The sequence below is a fragment of the Branchiostoma floridae genome, chromosome 16 (genome assembly GCF_000003815.2).
Source record: "Branchiostoma floridae strain S238N-H82 chromosome 16, Bfl_VNyyK, whole genome shotgun sequence".
Lineage (NCBI taxonomy): Eukaryota > Metazoa > Chordata > Leptocardii > Amphioxiformes > Branchiostomatidae > Branchiostoma > Branchiostoma floridae.
The window spans coordinates 15,905,990-15,929,659 of record NC_049994.1 but is presented as its reverse complement, the minus strand read 5'-3'; the positions used below and the strand labels follow the sequence as shown (position 1 = coordinate 15,929,659).

The window sequence follows — 23,670 nt, the reverse complement described above, 5'->3', positions numbered from 1 at the left end:
GTTGAGTTACAGAGATAGTAGTAGTCGGGACATCCTAGCTAGATTTCCCGACTACTATACAGTCAAACCTGCCCGAGCGACCACCTCTTCTCAGCGACCACCTGGCCATTTCGACCGCTTTTTCTCGGTCCCGATTTATTTTTCCATTGACATAAGCATTAAGCGACCTTTTCACAACGACCACCTGGCCAACGCGACCACGACCGGCCAAAATTGGGACCTATAACGACCGCATCATTTTCAAGATTAAGGTTTTCATCGATTTTTGATGATAATAAGCGCGATTTTGTGCCGAAATCGGCCAGTTTGCGTCGGATTTTGGGGTTAAATTTACAGTTTACAGTGTGCGTGTTGTATTTGACATTAAAGACCTCGCTTCTTTGCGTGCGTGCAGTGTGCTTGCTATTTGCCATTAAACGCAACGGCAACCATTTATACTTTGCATCGGGCATGTTTTGAGTCGATACTCTTCTCAGCGACCACCTGTCCAAATCGACCGCTTTTTCCCGGTCCCCCGGGTGGTCGTCTTGGACAGGTTTGACTGTATATATATAGAAGATTTCCCGACTACTACTACTCCACGACTCAACCTCTGCTTGGAGAATATCAGCACCTTTGTCCTTGTCATTTTGCTTGAAAGTTAGATTTTACATAAAGATTCAAACCAAGGAAATAAATTGGCACTGTCTTGTACCTTACAGTACCTACAATATGCATGTTACCCCCGGGGTAAGTAGGTGCATTAAGCTAAGCCATTGCTGTGTAGTGTAGAGGAAATGTCTCTTCTCCCAGCTTAAGTGGGGAGCAAAACAGGTCAGGTAGGTGATGTGGGGAATCCATTCTGCTGTTAAAAGGGTTTGGAGCTCGTCTGTTCAAATTGCGTGCAGTGAGGCTATGTGAATGCATTCTTTGTCTTTGTCAAGAATGTTATATTTTTGGTATATTCATTTGTGTGTGACTGTGTGTGTTAGTGTGTGTGAGTGTGTGCGTGTGTGTGTTTGTCACTTTGTGTGACTGTGAACAGTATAACTCGAGAAGCCTCAGATGGATCTTGATGATATTTGGTAGGCAGGTAGGCATCAGGAAAAGGAAGGTCGGGTTCCATAATGGACCCTCTAGCAGAGATCTCAGGTATTGCCAAAATGTATGTTCAAAATGTCTCTTCTCCCAGCTTAAGTGGAGGGTAAAACAGGTCAGGTAGGTGATGTGGGGAATCCATTCTGATTTTAAAAGGGTTTGGAGCTCGTCTGTTCAAATTGAGTGCAGTGAGGCCGTATGAATGCATTCATTGTCTTTGTCAAGAAGGTTATCTTTTTGGTGTGTGTGTCTACGACACTGTGTGTCTGTAAACAGTTATGTACTGTATAAGAGAAGCCTTGGATGGATCCTGATGATATAAGGTAGGTATAGGTGGGGTTCAGGAAAATGAAGGTCAAATTCCATAATGCGCCCCCTATCAGCATTCTAAGGTATTGCAGCTGAACGTCCAGTTTTCCTTTGCTGATACAGAAAGTGAGTGACAACGTTCTATAGTCTAGACTCTACTTTGAAGTTGATCTTACCATTTCAAGCCTTCATTCAACCTTCGTAGATTATTCAGCCATACGGCTGCTTTTCAACATGCTTGACATTATCTTGTCAGACCCGAAAACCAACAAGTTAAATCTGATAGGCTGAAAACCAGTCAACCCTTGTCCAGCAGAGAGGAATCGGAATTCTCAGTCCTCTTCCAACATTCAGTGAGGGGTCAAGTGAGTCAGGCAGTCGATACGTTTTGACGTTAAAAGGGTTTGTAACTCATTCATCAAAAGGCGATACAGAGAATACAGATTTCCAGACTCAAAGCCTACCACCATTCACTCAAAGAGTCAAACCTTGGTTGGAAGGACCCAGATTCAATTTGTGATCCTCCTGCGATTGATTTTTTTTTTACACAAAGACTCAGAGATAAACATGTTTGGCTGTAACACACACAGAGGAAAGTCCTTGTAAGTTGCATCACTCTTCATGTCAAGTTTCTATGCTCGCTTTTCAATGTTGATTCATCAAAATTGCATTGAGACTTCAGATTTCCCACCTTGCGACCTATGAACATCACTCAAACCTCGGAGGGATCCAGAACTCCAGATTCAATTCCTCAGATCTTTCTGCCACTGATTCTTACACAAAGACTCAGAAATAAAAACATTTGGCCTACGAACATCAATCAAATCTCTGAAGAATGGAGATTCAATTTGCAATTCCACTGCTTTCGACTCATTCCACAAAGACCAAGAGATAAACACATTTGGTTGTGTAAGAGGAAAGTAGAGACTGACGTGGATTTTCCAGCGGTCATTGACCCTACCTCTGGTCCAGGAGGTTGGATTTTGAATCCTGGCTCTCGTCTCTCACCTGACATGTACAGGAAAAAGTTGCCGTCCTTACGTATACGTAGGACAGCTTTCCGACCCGATCTACGATTTATTGTGCTTGTCGAAAAGAAAAATTCAATACAATGATCCTGTAAATACTAGTACTGGACCAGGTACATTGCGTCTGTCTTCTCTGTCAAGACTAGTGGAAGATTTAGCTCTTCAGTGAGCGAAAACTAGACGAGATCCCTTTCCAAGTTTCTTTCCGTAGTTACATCGGCTATACAGATACACGCTGTTATACCAGCTACAATGTAAACAGATACAGAAGCTGGTGTGTTACAGGAAGGGTGGATATATCAGCTCTACACTACAGTTACAGAAGCTGGTGTGTTATGCCGAAGGGCAGTTATACCGGCTCTACAGATACAGAAGCTGGTGTTATGCCAAAGGGTGGTTATACCGGCTATATAGATACAGAAGATGGTGTGGTACGCCGAAGGGTGGTTATACCGGCTATATAGATACAGATACAGAAGCTGGCGTGTTATGCTAAAGGGCTGTTATACCGGCTATATATATTACACAGATACAGAAGCTGGTGTGTTACGCTGAAGGGTGGTTATACCGGCTACACAGATACAGATACAGAAGCTGGTGTGTTACGCGGAAGGGAGGTTATATCGGCAATACAGAAACAGAAGCTGATGCGCTACATCCAAGAGGGCTATACCATTCTGACAGATTCAGATACTCCCACAGCAAAGCTGTACCACCTCTGACCCTACGGACATGCACTCTTAAGCAGGAACTCTTAAAGGATCACCATTTCCTTAATTCTGACAGGCCAGAAGTATTGCCAGTGATGCCTTCGGGCCCCTTGTGTCTTGGAAGCACTCAGGTTCTTACCGATGCGTTCAGAGCCAATCATCTTCTGTCAGTGGTGTCCACATCTTTTCACATAACCGTGCGCAAGGCCATAACAGTTATTTCCTTGGTTACAGGATGCCTAGGTGATCATATGGATTTTACGCAATTCATGATGATACCAGGCAGGAATACATGATGAATTTTTACAGAATTCAGACTTCGAGTAAGAAACATGTGAATTTTAAGTATTTTATACAAGTTTGACTAAATGTACATAATAGTGCTACAAAGTTTTCTCCTTGGTGAAGAGATACATGGCAAGCATGTTGTATCATACATGTAAGAGCAGAGTGCAGGGTGAAAACTTGAACAGCATTTGCACAAACTTTATAAAATTTGTACGACTCTTTATGAGATACGCACGAATCACTGTGCCAAAATGTACAAATCCTATGAAAGCTGCATGGATCATTATGCTTTGAGAGCCTTTATGCGGAAACGTAAGAACTTTATGTGATACGCACAAATCACTGTATACCAGACCCCAGCCCAGTCTCAAAAATATCTATTGTGTGGGGGTCTGGCACTTGTTCACTGGTAACCTAACTGAAGATACACAAAATTTCATTATTTTCATGGGCACAGCGGAAAGGAAAAGCAGCTTTTCATGGGGTTTTAACTTTGCAGTTGAAAGTGAGAGTGTTATCGATACAGTTCTGCTCAGGGAAGAGAGATTCTTCCACTAGACGTGACAGAGAAGACAAATGGTATGTACTGTTACGTAGTATTTACAGGTTCATTGTAGCAGGGAAATTCCCATTAGCTAAATTCAACAAGCACAATATGACTGCTTACTGTTCCGTCTCAAGGACAAACCTTTTACAGTAGCATGCTTGTCAGGTAAGCAACAACAGACAGAATTGAACTAGCAGCTTCTAGTTCTAGAGGCAGGGCTGCTGTTACCACTGGACTATACATACGCATACACACAATATCTTTTTACCTCCTACCTTGAAGTTGAAATTAAATATCACAAACAAACAATTCTGTTGTGCAGATACAATAATTGAAAAGCACATTATGGTGTCATGAACTTGCAGTGGACTGCAGGTCACCACAAAAAATAAACCATCTCAAATATTTCAACATTCACTGTACATTAATCTCTGTATAACGTCTTTCAAAAGGGCAGAAGACAAATTGTAGGTGGCTGAATTATCTGTCCATTATCAGCTCGCTAGCGGCAAAATTCCTCCCGCGAACGGAGAGATAGTGGCAGGAATTTATAGTCAAGGTCTCCAACCCAAACTTTTCATCAGATGGCGTCCTGGCAGGTCTGCCTTTTATGGAAGCACTGCTGTGTGATCAAAGCAGTACCTGCAGTAGAAATGCCCCTTTGATGGGTACTTCAGTATACCCTGATAAACTACATGGAGGGACCAGTCCAGGGTTGTAGCCAGCACCCGTCCTTCCGTCCTTTCACAGAATTTGTAGCTGGGGACGGAAAAAATTTTGCCCGTTCCGTCCTCTGTGACGGACAAAAATTGATATGTTAAGATATAATAAAACTGTCTCCCTTGTGGAATTTTTCACCAAAACAGATGGCACTGAAGAGCTAAGTCTACCAGCAAAATTTACACCTCAAAATGCATGAAATAGTATTTCAGAGGGTCTAGATTTCAAAATTTTCAGGGGACTGTGCCCCTGGATCCCCATAGGAACGTTGCACCTTCCGCACTCCATAGGGGACGGAAAACGGTAGGCTCGATAGAGGACGGTCTGGCTACAACCCTGGACCAGCCATTCTGAATGATGCATGTAAATGGTTTCGGGATCGTGGTTGGGGTTCGCGGAGAATCGATTTTGTGGGAGGAGGGGAAAGGAGGTATTTTGTTTTGTTTTAAGTTTGCCATTGAAGCAAGCATATACCGGTAGTGGTGCCACAATGTAAGACAAGTTTGCGTCATCCCCAAAACTGATAAGAGCGCGCAAATAAAAAAGAGTTTGTCCAAAAAAAAGTTCAAAGTTGCCTTCATTATGAAATCTAAGTGGCCAGGAAGGCTAAACGCATGACTGACCACACAGAGTGTGGTAACTGATACCACACAAAATATTCTCTATTTTTGTTCTTCAATTATCTTCTTATTTGACTTTGGAATTCTACGACATTAGCAGCCATTTATCTATATCTCTTATTTTGCAATTGACAGCATTTATTTGCTCATTTTGCAGCTGTTAAATATATGACGTACACTGCAGGGGAAAACTTTTTCTTAAAAATGGCCTAAAATTGATGCAAGCATGGATGACATCCATATAATCATATCAACATGGCCTTAAACCCGTGAATAGTTTCATCATGTTGGTACGTCACTGAATAAAGAGTCTCTTTTTACACAACCAATGCTTTATTCTCATCGACGTGTAAATATTTTGCATTAAGTGCAGTGTACATAATGTAAATACTTTACGTTTTGTGACCACATTTGAACTGTGAGCAGCGACACCTGTCCTGCAGTACAATGTGAACCAGTCAGACATTGCCCTGAAGAAGGTGACAGACAGTTGCCAAAACGTTGGTGAGAATAAAGCAATCACTCACAGTGTAAAAAGAGTCTCCTTAGAATTATTTAACATGGCCTTAAGTACAGCAGAACCAGTCAGAATAGCCCTAAGGACTAAAGGAGGGTGACAGACGATCATCGGTCTTGAAAAAACACTCAGTTTTGTATGTTTGTTATCTAGAGCATAGCCTGCTGTGATTACAAGCATACTTAACTCCATGATTGATTTTTGTAATGTTGGCAGCTCAGACCAAACAAGTCAGTCTAGTCAAAACAGACATACATTAAGGACTTTCTAGGCTTAGCATAGTAAAGTTACATATTCAGAATCAAATATCTGTAATTATTTTACATTTATGACAAAAAATGTATTATACATTTGAGGGAGAATTACTTTTTTCAAATCACAAAGCTTAGCTGGGGGATACTTTTCTTCATAAATTATACTGTACTGTAAATTCATTTAATTTCGTGGGGACTTTATATCGCAGTAGCGGGATAAAGGACTTTTGCGGTGGTTTTAAGTTCACAGTAGCACCATGCACTGTTGTCTCTTCCTGCCATGGAAAAATGTTTGTGGTGGTTTTAAGTTCGCAGTGAATTGGCAACGCGAAATCCGCAAACATAAAACCATCGCGAAAAATTCTGCATTACAGTATTCAGTTACAAGGGAAATGGTTAATGACAGATTGGAACTCATAAATCTGTATGTGACACAAGATGAGTGCTAGTTAAATTTACACTCACAACTGATTTTGATAAAAGATTAGATTAGTCTAGTCATTAAATTGATATCAAGGGGATGGCAAATTATGCAATTAATCATATTTGGCCCAAATATATCACAAGACTGGTTATTTGATTAACATTTCATGTTTGCACATTTATTCTAATCTTGTGTGGAGTAGCATGGTTTTAGAAAGATTGATTTAAACAATACTGCCATGTTTATTCGACTATAAAAAAATGATGATATCTGCACGTATCAATTTTGATTCTAAATTTTGATTGACCAAGAATGCTACTACTACTACTCACATGTTGCCACTATCTTCAACTTTGACCTGTCTAACAGGAATTCTACCCTTCATGTTGCCTTAGAATGCGCAATTTATTATCTAAAACCCCACATAAAATAGCCTTTCACACACCCCACCCCCTGGTTGCTCTGCCCTCGCATTTTTTTGCTCTCCCCGTTGTGGGTTTATCCAAGGAAAGGCCCAGCTAATCCGTCTGTCTAAATTTTGCTATCATTGGCAACAGCAACTGAATTTGTGGGTTCTCGATTTTTAAAAAAACAACAAAAAAACAAACCCTTTAACTGGAAAAACATAATCATGACAAGACGCCTGAGGTCCAAGTTTATGCCTTGGTGCACTCAGTTTCATGTGGTAAATACAGTCATATTCAAGTTTTCCTCCCTACCCTCTTGCTCTAGATATGATGTCCTCTTGCTATAGTTTCACTTTAAATTTAAAAATCTAAGAACCAAGAAATTTAATTGGTATGGCCCAAAACTCCACCCGAAATCTCCCTTTCTCACCCCAACCCCCTGGTTGCACTGCTCCATCTTGCAAGTTTATCTGAGGAAAGCCCCTGCTAATCCGTCCCTCTATATTTTCCTATCCCTATTAGATTTTACTTGCTCAAGTTTCTGTTGCTCCAGGCTAGTATACACCACTCCTAAGGCCCCAGGTTGATATTTCTAAGCTGCAAATACCAAAATAAGTCCTGGAGGAAAGACTGGACTTAAGTACACACTGTTGCGGGGGGTGACGTGCTAAATGTTAGCTTTAGGTTTAAAATCCTTTCTGAGGCAAGTCTCTAGAATTAAAGAAATAAAGTAGTGCTAATTTTTTTAATTTAGCAACAAGGACATGGTAGTATCAAATAGCAGGGCGGAACATTAAACCACCGTGAAAGTTTCTGCATTTGCAGTACTGTACCCCAGACACAGACATATACTCACTGCCCCTACGGCCTTAAAAAAGAGTGTAATGGGACTACCTTTCAATTTACCTTTTACGTATACAGTGATTATAACATACAATCCATCCCTCTATATTCTCCTATCCCTGTGATATTCTACCTACAGTAACTGTTCCTTGAGGTAGATAAACTGATTACGAGCCAAATTCAATTTCCTAAGCCCCAGACACCTTTAGTATTTCACTCGGACAAGGAACAAAACGTTGCCGTGACAACCTTAACAAGGGAGTTAAACATTATTATTGCTACAGCGGGAGTCGTGTTTCCATGCGCTTTGTGTGGGAAGGTGTGCAGAACAAAGGAGAACACAAGTCGGCAGGTAGAGACTATTGTTCTTTTGTCTGTACAGACCTGGTTCTAAAGGGTGCTAAGTCCCACAGATGTATCAATGCGGTGTTGGTGTTGCTAACTGTGGAATAACTCGTGGTAGGGCATCAAAATAAAATAAAATTGCTGGATAAACATGCCTCTTTCTTAAGCTTCTTTCTTGTGATGTATTCTTTGTATGTTCGTCCTCATTTTTGTAGGTTCTGCCGCTACCAGCCCAAAGCTGCCTAGGCAGACCCATGTAATGACTTGTCTCATCAATAAAGTCAAAGTCAATTCTCCTTTTTCATTTATATTCAAAGTCAAATAATTGTAAAAAAAAAGGTTGCCACAAGCTTGATGTTGTGAATAGATTATGAAAACTCTTAAGAACTCATTTTGAATCTGGACCAAATGTTTGAGCAAAATTAGGAGGCACATATGTACAATCAAAATATGCTCTTGTAAGTATATATGTTATGGGACATTTCAACAAGCACCTTAAAGTTTGCAAACTCACTTCTGATTTATGACAAAAGCCCTGAATTTTTTTGGCCTGTAAAATTCTTAATATAAATGTTCTGCATTCTGCAATGTTCAAATCACAAGTCGCTATTTCCTGCCTTTGCTAACTTCATGTTCAAGTGCAGGGCAAAAGAAGAATGCAAACTTTGTCCTTGAAACTGGCATTGGCAGATCTGCCTGTTGACAGTCTACTTCATTTCAAGTTGACAACATTATGTTTTCAGATGGAGATACTTTGGTTGGCTTGTCAGCGAAAGATGAACAGGACCAACCAAAATTTGTGATTGCTTGGGGACGTTGTCAGATACATGATCGTACAGTATAGCTTTTAGGAGCCCGTATATAATCTTTCAGCAGAGAAGGGTTTGACTTGTTTTGCACATTTATGTGGCACGTGTAAAATAAGTAATCAAAAACTAAGAAAACAGAGTCTCGGGGAAAGTCTATACATGTACCTTTGTTAGCAAGGTTACAGAAAGTGAAATTAATCTTGAAGAAGAGCCTAAATCTTGTTTTGACTTTGACTTTAGATGTCTGTTTTAATCTTAGGCATTTCCTCATATTTTGATTTTGTCGTGTTTTCTCTTTTGCTGGTCATAAAAATGCATAAGAAGTTGGAGTCCAACCTCTGCTTGGATTGTAAGTGAAAATGACGTCAGACACAGAATCACGTTTTTTTCCTACCTCACTGTTTATGTCCTGTTGTTTTGTAAATGTGATTTCAACATTGTCTGACACTGACAGCCATTGAAATAATTTGGTGTGGCAAATTATCCTACTACTTGCTAATACTTTGATTAAAAATACACATGCAGCAAAACATTCAAAACAGATCCTTATCGGATGTTACAAGTCTTACAAACCCCATACCTAGTTGTGTAGTCCCCCCATCCTTCTTGCTACATAGTTACACTTTTCTTGTTTAATTCTCCTCCAAACAACCAAAGATTGATACACAGTACGACGTAAAGTGATGTTTGTGTGTGCTTGCCAACAGCTCAACAGTGAGCTGAAACGACCCGCCTAATTCTTGGTGAGAAATTCCACTTTAATGGTTTCGGGAGCCACTATAATTTCAATTTGACATATTCCCTGGGCACGGACCTTTCATTTGGCAATAACATCGCACACTAAAGTGCGCCGGTCACCTTCTGATGGAAAACGAATAATTTTACGCTTCGGAGGACAAACCTTCTGTCTGGGATATTAAACTTCTTTTTATAGCAGTCTGCGGAAGTGTGGTGGCTAGTCAATCTGATTCTGATCCATGAGGTCAGGGCTTTCAATTCTAGTTTATTAGTGATTGGCTTGGGTTGGATTGGTTCTTTGATGTACCAGTAGATTAATCTCCAAGCAGATCCTACAATGGCATAAGATAGTACCAAACTGGCTGAAGCCAGTGTAGTCAGCCAAGAGGCGTCCATTTGCCGGTAGCGAAACACACTCCTAAGCCGGCTTCACTCCTCTGCCAGCTTTTGATACTAGCAAATGCTACCGTAGGATCTGCTTGGAGAGTACCAGTAGATGTGCCTTGTAGTTGTGCACATACAGACATGCACACACACACACAAACACACACATACTAGTAAATAGACATGCAAAAACAAAACTTCAACCCCTTGGGATAAAAAGTAAAGAAAAACTAGCCTGGGTTGAGTTGACGTTTTGGTGTAGATGTGCCTTCATAATAGAAAACCCTCTTGTGTTCCATTGAAAACAACTACACCAGTACAAGATATAATATACAGGACTGGTAGTCTTCATTGATAATGGCTATCTATTAAGGCAAATGTAAATACTTGAAATGTGATAGAATAACAAAAATATGAATGGAAACATTATTTCCTTATCATCAATAAGCAAAATTTTAATAGAATATTTCCGGTTTAGGCACCTAAATCCCACCAGAAAGGTCTTTAGAACTTTAAGGCTAGGCCTGACAAGAGGGCCCTTAAGAAAGTACCAAGACGTCTTGACTGGATCTATTAGGGTTGCTGACATGCCAAGGGAGTGATGTCATTTGTAAGCACTTGCTTGTCTAAACAACACAAATTTGAGGTGAAGACAGACAAGCCACAGATTCAGGAAAGCTAAGAAAATAGTTACTGTTACTGTAGTGTACTGTAAATGCCTGAATGTTCGTGGTGGTTTCATGTTGGCAACTTTCGCGAGGCAGTCTTACCGCAAACTTAAAACCACCGCAAATATTTTCTATTATGGTATGTGACTACAGTCTATGGCACTACTGCAAACTTAAAACCACCGCGAACACTCCACTTTCCCGCTAACTCGCTGAATTAAATCCCTGCAAATTTAAATGCATTTACAGTATTACTAAAGTGCACTTACTGTAATGATGTTTCTAAAGAAAGAGAATAAGGTTGTAGCTTGAGGATGTATTAAGAGAATAAACATAACATTGTGAATTTCTAAATGTCAACACAGCTAGCCATGCATGTGCATCAACCCCACTTTAACTTTAAGTTCCCCCACAACCAAGGAAAAGCCTTAGTTTTGCCTTCAATAAATCATGCCATGCAGTAGTCTTCAGTCTAAAGCCCTGTGAAAGTACTGTAAATGCCTTAAAGTTCGCGGGGACTAAATTTCGCGGTAGCGGGAAAAATGACTTTTCGCGGTGGCTTTAATTTCGCGGTAACACCATAGACTGCAGTCAAAATCAAATACAATAATAGGAAAATGTTCGCGGTGGTTTTAAGTTCGCGGTGAAGTGGTCGCCGCGAAAACCGCGAATATTAATCCACCGCGAACATTTCTGCATTTACAGTATTGAGTGTTGAATTTCAGCCTTGGCTCTCTTTGCTCTTTCACTTTATCTATCAGATATCTCTACATGCAGCTTTCAACATGATGAAAGCTCCTTGATCTATATAGGCAGTACAACTGCCCTTTGGCGCAACACACCTTCATCCTTGGATTTACACAGAAACAGAAAGAAAGGAGGTGCTAGAGCTTTCTTGGAAAATTTCACTCTTGGGTTTCAAGTTTTTAGAAATTAGGGCCTTAAACTGCCAAACCCCGATATATCCGGCACACATATACATGCCCTGTGTGCCGTGCCCGAATATATCCGGGATAGCATATTCCCCCGAAGTAGCAGCTTTGCGTGCATGTAGCACACGAACCAGGGAAGTTAGGGACTTCAGCCTTGTTCGGGGGTTTCTTTTTGGATGTCAGCAGCCAACCCTGGCACTGATAGCATTTTATAGGGCTGAAACTCTGGCAGTTTAAGGGTTAACACCTCAAGGGATCGATCGGTATTAAGGGGTAGCCTCTAATGGGTATTGTAGCAGATGTGTCTGCATCTCAGCTAGTTATCAGAGAGAAGATGATCAGGAGGCTTTATGCTGGCCGCATAGCGGACATGTTGCTCTTCCTGTAGCATACACGTAGCATAGTAATGTACTCATCATTACAAATATTGTAAAAATACAGGTTGATCATCTAACTATAAAGAATATGATCATAACAATTCTTGTTACAAGTAACTATTGTAACAAATCATTCCAAATAAAGGTAGAAACTTCAAATTTCCAGAACGTTTTCTGATAATTCACTCGCTTGCTCACACACTCACTCACTCACTCACTCACTCACTCACTCACTCACACACTCACTCACTCACTCACACACACTCACTCACTCACACACTCACTCACACACACACTCACTCACTCACTCACACACTCACTCACACTCACTCACTCACTCATACACACACTCACTCACTCACTCACTCACACTCACTCACTCACTCACTCACTCACTCACACACACACTCGCTCGCACGCTCGCTCACTCACTCACTCACTCACTCACACACTCACTCACTCACTCATCACTCACTCACTCTCACTCACTCACTCACTCACTCATCACTCTCACTCACTCATCACTCACTCACTCACTCATCACTCACTCACTCACTCTCACTCACTCACTCACTCATCACTCACTCATCACTCACTCACTCACTCACAATGAATCCTGCCAATATCACATTGTTCGAATCTAGTTTAGGAAAAAATGTTACATAAACTTCCATGAATTTTTCCTATTACATAGTATTACAGAATTTGTATTCTGAATATGTTCCTTCATTCTAAACTTTCCATTGGCATTCATGAACATGTGCAGATTATATCATATATTCATTGGAAGGATCTTGGAACATACGCACACAACTTCCAAGAAATTGGCTAATACTTTCTGCAAATTGGGTTTACAGACACAGGCGGAAGCATTACTTATCACTTGATTATTAAAGTTACAAACTTTGGAGGCAAATCATGCAAAATGCTCCACTTTAACAAATTTGAATATTGTAAGTCATTTTCTTTTAATCAGAGCCATTGGAGTGAATCTGATACTCTATTTTCTTCATGATTTGATTCCTTGTATCAAATAAATTGCAGATGTTAAGATTACTAAAATTCATGTTGTCAATCAATCTCCAAGCAGATTCTATGGTAGCATAAGATAATATCAAAAGCTGGCAGAGGAGTGAAGCCGGCCTATATGTAGGAGTGTGTATGCTACTGTCAATATCCTGCAAACCAGTAGCACACTTCTCCCATTCAAGGAACCAAGTACTACATGTAGTAGTCATTCCAAAATATATCATCAATTCATCATACAACAATTCAAATACAATTCAATCTCTACAAGTACAACTGGATAAAAACGGATATTTAATTCCAGACGTTTCGAGTGACATCCATCACTCTTCTTCAGCGTCACTAGAATGAGCTAGCAGGACAATTCCATGCAAGGACAGCTACAGAAACGTCCGGAAGTAAATATCCGTTTTTTTATCCAGTTGTAGAGATTGAATTGTATTTGAATATTGCTTACCTAGATGTCTAACCTTCATAAACGCATCATATAACCATATTCTTGGTCCAAACCTACAATACATATAGATGCTATGAATATACAATTCACCTTTTGCACCACTACCCTTTGCCTGGCTTCTCTCCTATCTCAACAATATTGTTGGCCTTGCCCCCTTTTTCTTAGAAAAAACTTGTTCAAACAATCTAACATTGGCAGACAAACACACAACAACGAACAAAAACAGACGTGTTGGTACCTAAAGGTGGTTGCTTCTATTTTTCAAAGCAAAGTCACAAACACAACCAGACCACAAAGGGCTACTGTTGATCCCATTTGTCAATGTCAGGAAGTGTTGAAGTCTTCAAGTTCAAGGAAGTAACCAGCTAAGATAACTTGTTGAGTTGAATCGAATCGTTGCCACAAAGTACAGAAGGAGCTTTGAAACATTTACAATTAACTTACTAGTATATGTGCAAAGGTTAGGTATGACAGGTCGTTCAGTGCAATATTCATTCATTCATTTATTCATATAACCAGCTTCTGTCGCAGTATGCCTGCGAAACTGGTGTGTTACGCCGAATGGCAATTATTTATATGTCAGCTACATGAGAGTAGATGAATACAGATCATTCAATGCAGGGCATTAGGACACTTCCACCTTTTACCAACCCAGCCAAACACCCTGGTCAACTCAGCAGGGGTTAGGGCTGGCTAGCAGTTACGTATACAGTGTTGAGCCCAGTGAACCACGGTACTGTTAGTCTCAGTTAGACTGATTATTAGCCATGGAACGAGCTTAGTAAAAAGGCTGAAGAGCCCGACATACCAAATGCAGTAGGATCTCTTCATACAGAGCAATTAAAGGTATATATTATTTATAGGAAATTTTAATTTATAAGTATCTAGAGTTAAGTTTTTTCAGGGACTTCATAATGTCACCAGATGGATGAACTGAACTGAACTTATCAGTAAAGATTTATCATTTAGCAAGGCCTCGTTGAAGAGGTTCATCAGACACTCTTCTTCAAGCAATGACTGTAAGGCCTCAAAATTAAAACAGAGGGGTGTGATGAAAACTTGACTCTGACTAAACTCACTTTTAAGTTTAAAGCTTACAAGGTACAGACTTTCGCTCAGAGTCTCAGACGGATTTATCTTGATCTGCAGTGCAACATTGCTTCTTTATTTGAACACAAGTGCCATTGCAAATGAAATTTGGAAGGCCATGGAGTTCCAAAAGGGCTCCTTTATTACTTACTCGTAGCTGCAATTTGTAGATAAACATTCATGGCTTAGCTGTGACAGGCAAGTCAATGTAATATAACCAGCCAAAAACGAATGCCTGCGTAGCTATTGCGCTTCACTCAAGTCAAAAGCAACTGTATTGGATGATTGATAGATACATGCCTTTATCGCAGAGCTTTTAGAAACAACGTCTTATTCATTTCACTATATTATATACTGAGTAATCCCATAGGAAAGAAGAAGCGCATAAATGCTACTTTCACAAATGTTATGAAAAAAAATTGCACTGAAACTCTCAGTGAGAGCTTTTAAATATCGTATCAAAATAGTCACAAATTGAGAGATTGACGATGGACAAAAGACAGTTGGAAATGGAAGTTGCATGTTTCATAAGATTATGAAATGTGTGTTCAGGATAAAGCAATATCCTTGGAATTTTAAATGAATGTTATCAATAACATGAATGATGTTACCTTGATCCAAACATATTCTATTGAGGGATACCTGCAATCCAAATGAAAATAGAGACAAAATAGCCTGATATTTACGAGGAGAAATTGACACAGAATATTTCACATTGCCACTGTCTGGACGCATGTTCATGTTGCCAAATCTGGTGATCCTTGGTCAAGAACAAAGGTCACTCACACATGGTCTTGTGTAATACATGTACACAATTGCATACTGGGCAAACTGACATGTAGCAAACAATGCTCACCCTACCACCTGTGCTCCAAATTTTCCTTTTTTCTATACCATTGGAATTGCAACAGAAGCAATACAATGGGGTTAATTTGGGGGAAACAGGTGCATTGGTGCACTCAACCTTTGCATAGAAAATTCTGTGTACAGAACCTATTAAATGATAAATCAAGGGTTTTATTTATTTCTGAAGTCATGTCAAGGGTACGCCTTATATTAGTAAACAATAATACCTTTATGTTTGTAACTTAAAGACACAGATTATAGTATTTATATCCTTAAATCCCTAATAAATCTATAAACATTTTCCATTACAACAAGGAGGTACCTCCTTGATTACAATTATACAAAACACATTGTGTGAAAGCTGGTATATGATAGGTTCATCACCAAATGTATATTTTTGTCAATTCGTGTTTATTTAACCTCACATTTATTCTGGATTCGGCTTTTAACTAAGGTGAGATGCTTATAGAGAACAACAATTTGGGAGAGAAGCTCTGATTCCTGTACACTGAGAAAACTGACAGCTCTGACTTTGTACGTGCACTTGTACATGTACTACATATCCTGCTACATGTATACCGTTATTTTTATTGGCATGAAACCAAGGGCAAGAGCTACTGACATCTGCTCTTTGCCAGTTCTATAGAAAGAACGAGAAAGTCTAAATACAGCAACGGTTGGATATATAGAAGCGTAAGCAAATGAAGTCTTAAATCATCTTTGGGAAAGAACAACATAGAAATGTCATAATCTCTTATGAGGAAACGGGGAAGTTCGAAAATATTTCGAGGGGAACGGTTTTTGTTTGTAAAAGTTATCTCGCTACAAAGCGATGTTTTTCTACACATTCAGAAGAGCAGTCGAACGCAAGAGCGGCACTGAATGAAGCTAGAATGGTCCACTGTCACCCGAGTCGGAGATTCACTGAACCAAAACTTAGCGGATTTTTAGGGGGGCTGGCTCTCCGGAGCTCCGACGCAAGGCATGTCAGTGTGCGTACGGGCGGATTGCGAAGAAAGTACGGTGGCAAGACTGGTACCAACGGTCTTACCTGGGCTGGGCTTCCGGCACGGGCGTCCTGAACTCGGGCGGGGCGTCGAAACTTCCTTTACTCGAAGTTTTCTTGAGAATTCCTCGGCGCGGTTGCTTGTCCGGATCGTGAAGCGCCGCCATGATGGATCTGATGGATGCCGCAAACCGGGCGGGCTGGAAACTGTCGTAAAATCCGACAAATCGCTTGGGCTGATGGGAAGATGGGTAGGTGCGCCTACCGATGTCATGCTAGGGAGGGAAGGGGATGGGGTGTTGTAAAACACGCAGGTGAAAAATACTACAATAGTGAGGTATGGTCATACAGGTCGGCTAAAAGAACGATTCAAAGACGCATTCGTTTGAAATCGAAGCAATTATATCTGTTGTAAGAAACGTAACTAACGTTAACTTTACGTAGAAAGTTTTCATTTATATAAACGTAACGTTAACGTTTAATGGTAATACAATAATGATAATGAAATTAGCTTGTTTGTTTTCAAACGCAAACAGAGGTGCCGCATGCTTACAGACGTCTAGACGCACACAGACAGCAACATGATCGCACACTCACTAACAAGCACACAGACACCGTCACCCGATCACACAGACACACACATACATTGTAATGTTAACATGCATAAACACACACACACACATTATTGAAACAGAACTTTCACTATGGCAGTGACGTAATATTATAATATACAAATGACCTTTGATTTGAAAGTCACGCTCTCTCTGGATCTATCATGGCGGAAGCGAAAGGTGTGTGCGTACAATGCCCAGAGCTTCTCACACCATTTTCCCTGTATGAAGTTCCATAAGACTATTTCCGCACCGATAGAACGTGCGATGATTTTACCCACACCACATCAGTGAAAACAACAATAGCAGAATTCTGTCGGCTTTGTTATTTGCGGATATTCATTCACCTTTAGAATCGATGGTATTCGACGCTTCTCTACGTCCTGACCTTAGCCTTGCAATGCTTCATTTAGCGAAAAGAGCGCCCCTACTATCAAATACTGTACATTCTCTTTCGCGCATGCAATATCACACGGTGATTTGCGGTGTCAGTTGAATAGAAATGATTCATCTTTATAACATGCAGCTTTGTTACTTTCCTGCATATGACTGCCAAAAGGTCAGGTAGTCGCTTGGGGCTCCAAAGTCCAAATTCACGCGAACTAGCACGTAGGGAAGGCGCGTTTTGATTAATTTTCGCTGGAGTTTGCGTATAAATAATTCGTATCTCACAGGCCTTTTGGTTTGAGTCGCTTTTGATAGGATATTGAGGGTCACCTTAGCACAGAAGTAGACGGTTGGTACAAAATTTAGCTATCTTGTGCCGGATCCGGAAAAGGGCACGGAAGATCCTTCAATATCGGCGGTCGCCTTTTGATCTCTGAACATCGCAGGGCAAAAATTTAGCGCGTATAGAACACACAGGTGGTTAGGGTTGAAACACGAGCGCATTCATCTTTACGTGACGAACAACATGTAAACAGAATGGTTAATCTGGAGTCAGATTACAACCACGCCCCCTTCCTGGTGTAAGGTTACACGTGACGTTTATATAGGGTTAAAATGGGTCAAAGTTTCTTATGTCAATACCTGTGCCATCCGCTAGGGGGCGCACATTGCTGAAGTAAAAATAGCAGAGCATGCAATGGTTACATGTATGTTATATGCACTAATATATCATTTTGTTCACATAAATCAAACACAAAATTTTGGAAACTTGATTTCAGTTTGTCATATTTTGGTCTAGTAATTGCGGCGCACCACATGGAATGCTTATTTATTGCCCTTTCCCATTGGCTGTTTTGGTACATTCAATGATTCATGAGTAAAACACTTGTCACGGATATTAATACACAGTGAGCGTGTCGCAAGAAATCGAAAAGTGCTGAAATTATCATCTACATCATGAAAAAGAATTCAGGGAAATGTATTCTAGGCTCATTTTTGCGCAAAGCTGCAAGGTATACATGATATAGTACACTGTACATTCTGACTGAAACTTATGATGATTAAAAAATTGTATTTGTTCGAGTGGAGTAAGGTTAACTCTTTGAACAGGTTGGAACTGTAGAATTCCAGTTTGGGTCGCTCCTCACATGAATTATCTCTATTATCTGTTGGTGTCCGGTATCTGTACTTCCTTCACTGGGCGTTCTCCCGGTATGTGTCCAGTCTTTGAAAGTCCCTTTATTTTGTCCCAGTGTTTCCCCTGAAATGCGGGACCCAGCTGTACCTGTGGGGGAAGAAAGGGCGACAGAGCGAAGTGGCGCGGCTTTTGGAGTCCAGCCCGTACCAGTCCGGGTTTTCCCTCAACTCAGAAACAACCTACGCTGAGGTAAGAAACGTTAACGTCTTTGGAAACTTTCGGAAAGGTTTACTTTTAGGCAGCGCCAATGGGTTGATTCTAATGGTGTAGTGTTAAGGAAGACGTTGAGTCACTAGAGTTAGAAGTGGCGCGGCTCCTGCTTGCCTGTACTAGTTCAGCCCCTACCAGTCCGGCTTTTCTCTAAACCCATAGACAGACACGGCCCGTACCAGCTCGGCTTTTATCTCAACCCAAAAACAATGTACGCTGAGGCGCGATTTCAAAATCTTCAGAAATGCCAATTTTTGGCGACGCCTCTGGTGTGAAGCCTTCAGTGGGGCAGGTAGTCCGTACCAGCCCGGCTTTTCTCTACTTCTTTTCTCTTAACTCTGACACAACCTACGCTGAGGTGAGAAACTTAAAGTACTCCACCAACCGCATTTACCAAATTCACTTCTTCAAAACGTCATTTTAGTAACTAGTCAAATGTGTTTGGACGTTTGTGAGGACACATGTGGATAACATTTTGATTCATGTGATTGTTAGCTATGGATGGGGACCCACCGAAAGTCGCCATGTTACGTGGCTGACACGGACAAGACTCTGGAGGCCTGGATTGACGAACATCCGGACTGCCTGGGAAAGAAAGTGCGGGAAAAGTTCAAAGGTCAGCTGCCGTTCCTGATGAAGGTGCTGTCCTTCGACACGGCCCTGCCCCTACAGGCACATCCTAATAAGGTATGATATCCCTCCTAATAAGGTATGATATCCCTCCTAATAAGGTATAGAATTCCTTATAAGGTATTGAATCCCATGGAAGGTACCGAAATCCTTATAAGGTATTGAATATTGTATAAGCTAGTGAATGCTACATTTTTATCATACTTCATACAGAAGGAAACACTAATAGATGCAACAGATAAATAAACCAAGACAACTATTGAAGTCTTAGTTGACATACACAAAGAAACGGATAACAACCCCTCCCATTTCATTTAGCATGATACAATTAGATAAAACATTGTCTCTGTTTTTAATAAGATGGCTTCACAAGTTTTGAATTTCGTTGCCATAGAAACACGCGGAGGAGCTGTTCGCGCGCCACCCCGAGAAGTACCCGGATGACAACCACAAGCCTGAGATCGCCATCGCTCTGACACCTATGCGGGGCATGTGCGGCTTCAGACCGCTCAGTGAGATAGCAGGCTACCTCAAGGGTACGTATATTCTTCTTCTTAACCCCTGAATCACCAGCCCTAACGCAACCCAAACGATTAAACCCATTTTAAGCAATAACGCATCTTCTTATTCTTCCTGGTCCTATACTGACCCAATCCCCATCGCGGATCGCGGTTACGATCATCCAGATCGTAGGTCAAGAGAGCCGGCTGCCTTTAGGGTACGATGTTGGTCTTCAACACTTCATATCATGTCTCATCCTTAAAGTCACCGCTTTACGCAGTGTTACGTACGTACTGATTTCTGATTGCTATCATGTACAAAAGGACCCACCTTATAGTCAGCATAATCTGACGGTCATTACTTTGATTGCAACTGCGAATTTAAAAGAAGTCCGGGGCCCTGCTCTGACCTAAAATAGCCCGGTAGCCACCTGAGGGTGACGTCCGAAAGTGAAAAAATAGCCCGTAAGCTACCCTGCCGGCAGGTCCCTCTTTTCCAATTGTGACCATGACATTTGCTTGCATAACTTCAAGATGTAGAAAGACCAAAAATGCAACGTTTAATTACTGCAGAGATTCCGGAGTTGTACGAGGCGATAGGAGCCGAGGTGTCGGAGGAGTTCCTCTCGGCTGCAGGCGCGTCTGACGCCGCCCACCAGAAAGCGGCGCTCCGGTCCCTGAAGAAATGTTTCCGGGCCCTGATGCTCTGTAACGACGAGGTGGTCGCCAAGCTACTGGCTGTTATGGACAAGAGAATCAACAAAGAGAGTAAGAGATCGCTATTGTCATCTATGGTAGTTACCAAGAAAGTTCGATCGTCGAGAATACTGGCTTAAAAGGCCCCGTTCATGTTCAAAAAATCAAAATGGGTTTAAATCTATTACGAGGTCGAAACGGCTTTATTAAAATCGCCTCAAATCTATTCTTTCCAAGCTACCTCCATAGCTCTTGGTGGTAATTTAAGAAAGTTTATCTCCCTGGTTTGAGAAGGTTTGGAAATCAAACATATTTAGCGAGAGCCCATCAACCTTCCCTCAACCGAGACGGGGGGCCGATACCAACTACCAAGCACCTCTGACCCTTTGCTCATTTCACACTTCCGATCTGGATGTGATATAGGCTTTGGGTCATTACAACTTGATAAGGATCAGAGGACTGATCGAAATCTTGTTGGTAAACACTTCAATTTGGTGTACGGTTATAATGTTTAAAATTGTAGCACAATTTAGAGAATCTTTCTTTTTCTTCTCTATAACTTTAGTTGCCGCAGGTCGGGATGTGACGGCCAGTAACGGTGAGCTGTTCCTTCAGCTGCACAGGCAGTACCCGGCCGATAGGGGGTGCTTCGCCATCTATCTGCTGAACGTGGTGGACATTGACCCCAACCAGGCCATCGACGTGCCTGTCAACGAGGCGCATGCCTACATTTCCGGAGGTGAGTTTTGAAGTCACGTGATTTTAACATTTGTAGTCACGTGACTGTGACGTAGTTAAGTGTCCACCATATTGGTGGGTTAAAGATGCAAGGTCATTTTAGGATGATACCATGCGTAAGTTTTGTCGAGAAGTTTATGCCTATGTCTTGCTATGCATTGAAGCAAATAAAATACACGTAATGGTAACGTTATAGTAAAATGCACAATGCATCAGTATATATCGGTGAAATCGACAGTATCTAATTTATTAATCCAAGGACATCCTTGATTGATCTAAACTCATTTCAAATCCTTACGTCTAGACGAGAATACAAACAATATTAAAGTGTAGTACATGTTTCCAGACTGTGTGGAGGTTCTGGCAAACGGAGACAACGTGGTGTGCGGCGGTCTGACAGACAAACAGTTCAGCCGCCTCAACGACTTCGAGACGCTGAGCGACATGCTCAGGTCAGTGGTGATGTCATCTGGGCATGACAGTCATAATGCTTCTCCGCTAGGGAGTTCTACTCTACGAGCAGAAGTTCGGTTTTATTTATTTTTGCTTTATTCAAATTATTTTCAAGAATCATGATCATATCTGAGAGTCGAGCTCGCTGTGACCAAGTAGAGCAGGAGCATTCTAATCAGATTGCTTTAAGCAACGCTTGAAGTAGATGCGAAAAGATCAGTCCTTGGTGCTTATGTGACAGGCTGTTCAGTGCAAGAAAAACCAGCTGCTGTGGCATGCCTGCGAAGCTGGTGTGTAATACGGCTTACGACGAATGGATGTTTTACCAGCTATACAGATTCAGATACAAAGACAAAATACGCAAAACGCATATAACATGTCATTACATGACTATATTTCATACATCTATCTTCAGGTACGACCCCGCCCCGTGCTCCGACAAGATCATGCAGACCAAGCCGGACCCGGCCGACCCAAACGTCGTGTTCTACGATCCCGGCATCGACGACTTCGCCGTCGCCAAGATCGAGGTAAAGGTTGTTGTTGTAGTCTCTTTTATATCCGCTATGGTTAGTTGGCGTCTGATCATAAATTTCAAAACATATATGCAAACACATAGTACATCAAATTTCAAAACACTATTGCAAAACGTCTCTGTGTGCCTTTGCCTTTCTCTGTCTCTCCTTCCTCAAGCTCTCTGCAGCTGCATTTGTGTGTGTGTGTTAGTCTGTGTAACACAAACTCTGCTGTCCAGGGCTGTAATTGGTCCCTCTATAGATTGTAGGGCGGGCTACTACTAGCGAGATTTAATCAGGATATGTGTGTGTGTGTGTGTGTGTGTGTGTGTGTGTGTGTGTGTGTGTGTGTGTGTGTGTGTGTGTGTGTTTTCTCTCTCTTCTTTCTTTCTTTTTTTCTCTCCCTCTCTTTCTCTCTCTCTCTCTCTCTCTTTGGAAGGTACGGTTCTATATCTTTCTATACCGTTATCTTTCTTATTGTTGCTAAAATGAAAATGTACAGTAAGAACTCAGGGCAAATCTTGTCTTTCTTTCCAAGATCCCGTCCAAGACCAAGTCCTACGTCATCTCGCGCATGAGCAGTGCCAGCATCGTACTGGTTGTCAAGGGCGACGCCACCGGCACCAACGTCACCGCCGGGGAACCAATCAGCTTCAAGCGCGGGGCCGCCATCTTCATCTCAGCCAATCAGGACGTGAAGCTGAAGATCAGCTCCAGGGGTCTCCTCATGTTCCGGGCCTACTGCCCCGTCTAGCTTCAAGATGAAAGATCTCATACCTCATTTTATGAAAGAAAGATCCCATACCTCATTTTATCAAAGACAATTCACACCCATCACTCTTCTTCAGCGTCACTAGAATGAACTAGCAGAAAAAAAATAATTCAAGCTAATATCTCGTTGTGCTGGAACAAAGTTTGAACACTCCACTACGTTAAATGCAAACGCAGATGAAAGTCCAAGTTGACAGTATGAAAGTTTATTTGAATGTTGTTGATGTTTGTAAAATCTGTCCTATGAGATGTGTAATATAGAATGGGCACAATCTGTAGGATGTCGATGTACTAAAAGTATCTTAGATATGGTGGTATTTTGATTAAAAATGTGTGTGAAGTTGTTTGAATTTCTTTCTTTCATCTCTGTAGCCCCTCACAATAACGTTCAGGTAGTTTTCGAGTGGAGCTATGTCCCTGTAGCTCAACTGGTAGCAGTCTCACAGTTGTCTTGATGTCAGAGGTTTATATACACTAAAACGTATGATCCGTAAAAAATCATCTTCTTAAACAACCGTGTATCTGAGACAATGTTAAAAT

At 41.2% G+C, this 23,670-nt stretch overlaps 2 protein-coding genes across 3 annotated transcripts in view; one reads left to right on the top strand and one right to left on the bottom strand.

Moving 5' to 3' along the window:
* Positions 1–16,650, bottom strand: part of LOC118403851 (protein phosphatase inhibitor 2-like) — a 27,967-nt gene extending 11,317 nt beyond the window's left edge. The window contains exon 1 of one of the 2 annotated variants that reach the window (XM_035802711.1): positions 16,467–16,650. In XM_035802711.1, the coding sequence (XP_035658604.1) occupies positions 16,467–16,588 (122 nt within the window). In that variant the 5' untranslated portion in view covers positions 16,589–16,650. The remainder of the gene's footprint in view (positions 1–16,466) is intronic. The other variant, XM_035802712.1, reaches the window with a different exon arrangement.
* A 503-nt stretch (positions 16,651–17,153) lies between these two features.
* LOC118403832 (mannose-6-phosphate isomerase-like) lies at positions 17,154–23,480 on the top strand. The gene is made up of 9 exons (XM_035802685.1): positions 17,154–17,212; positions 18,673–18,806; positions 19,323–19,514; positions 19,852–19,993; positions 20,531–20,725; positions 21,219–21,392; positions 21,738–21,843; positions 22,260–22,374; positions 22,898–23,480. The coding sequence occupies exons 1-9, from the start codon at positions 17,197–17,199 to the stop codon at positions 23,111–23,113; spliced, it is 1,290 nt and encodes a 429-aa protein (XP_035658578.1). The 5' UTR covers positions 17,154–17,196; the 3' UTR covers positions 23,114–23,480.
* The last annotated feature ends 190 nt before the right edge of the window (positions 23,481–23,670 follow it).

Bases quoted from the DNA above. Each gene is read 5' to 3' on its own strand.
- LOC118403832 (XM_035802685.1), top strand. The intron at 19,515-19,851 runs GTATGATATCCC...TCGTTGCCATAG, and splicing joins TACAGGCACATCCTAATAAG to AAACACGCGGAGGAGCTGTT. The intron at 21,393-21,737 runs GTGAGTTTTGAA...ACATGTTTCCAG, and splicing joins GCATGCCTACATTTCCGGAG to ACTGTGTGGAGGTTCTGGCA.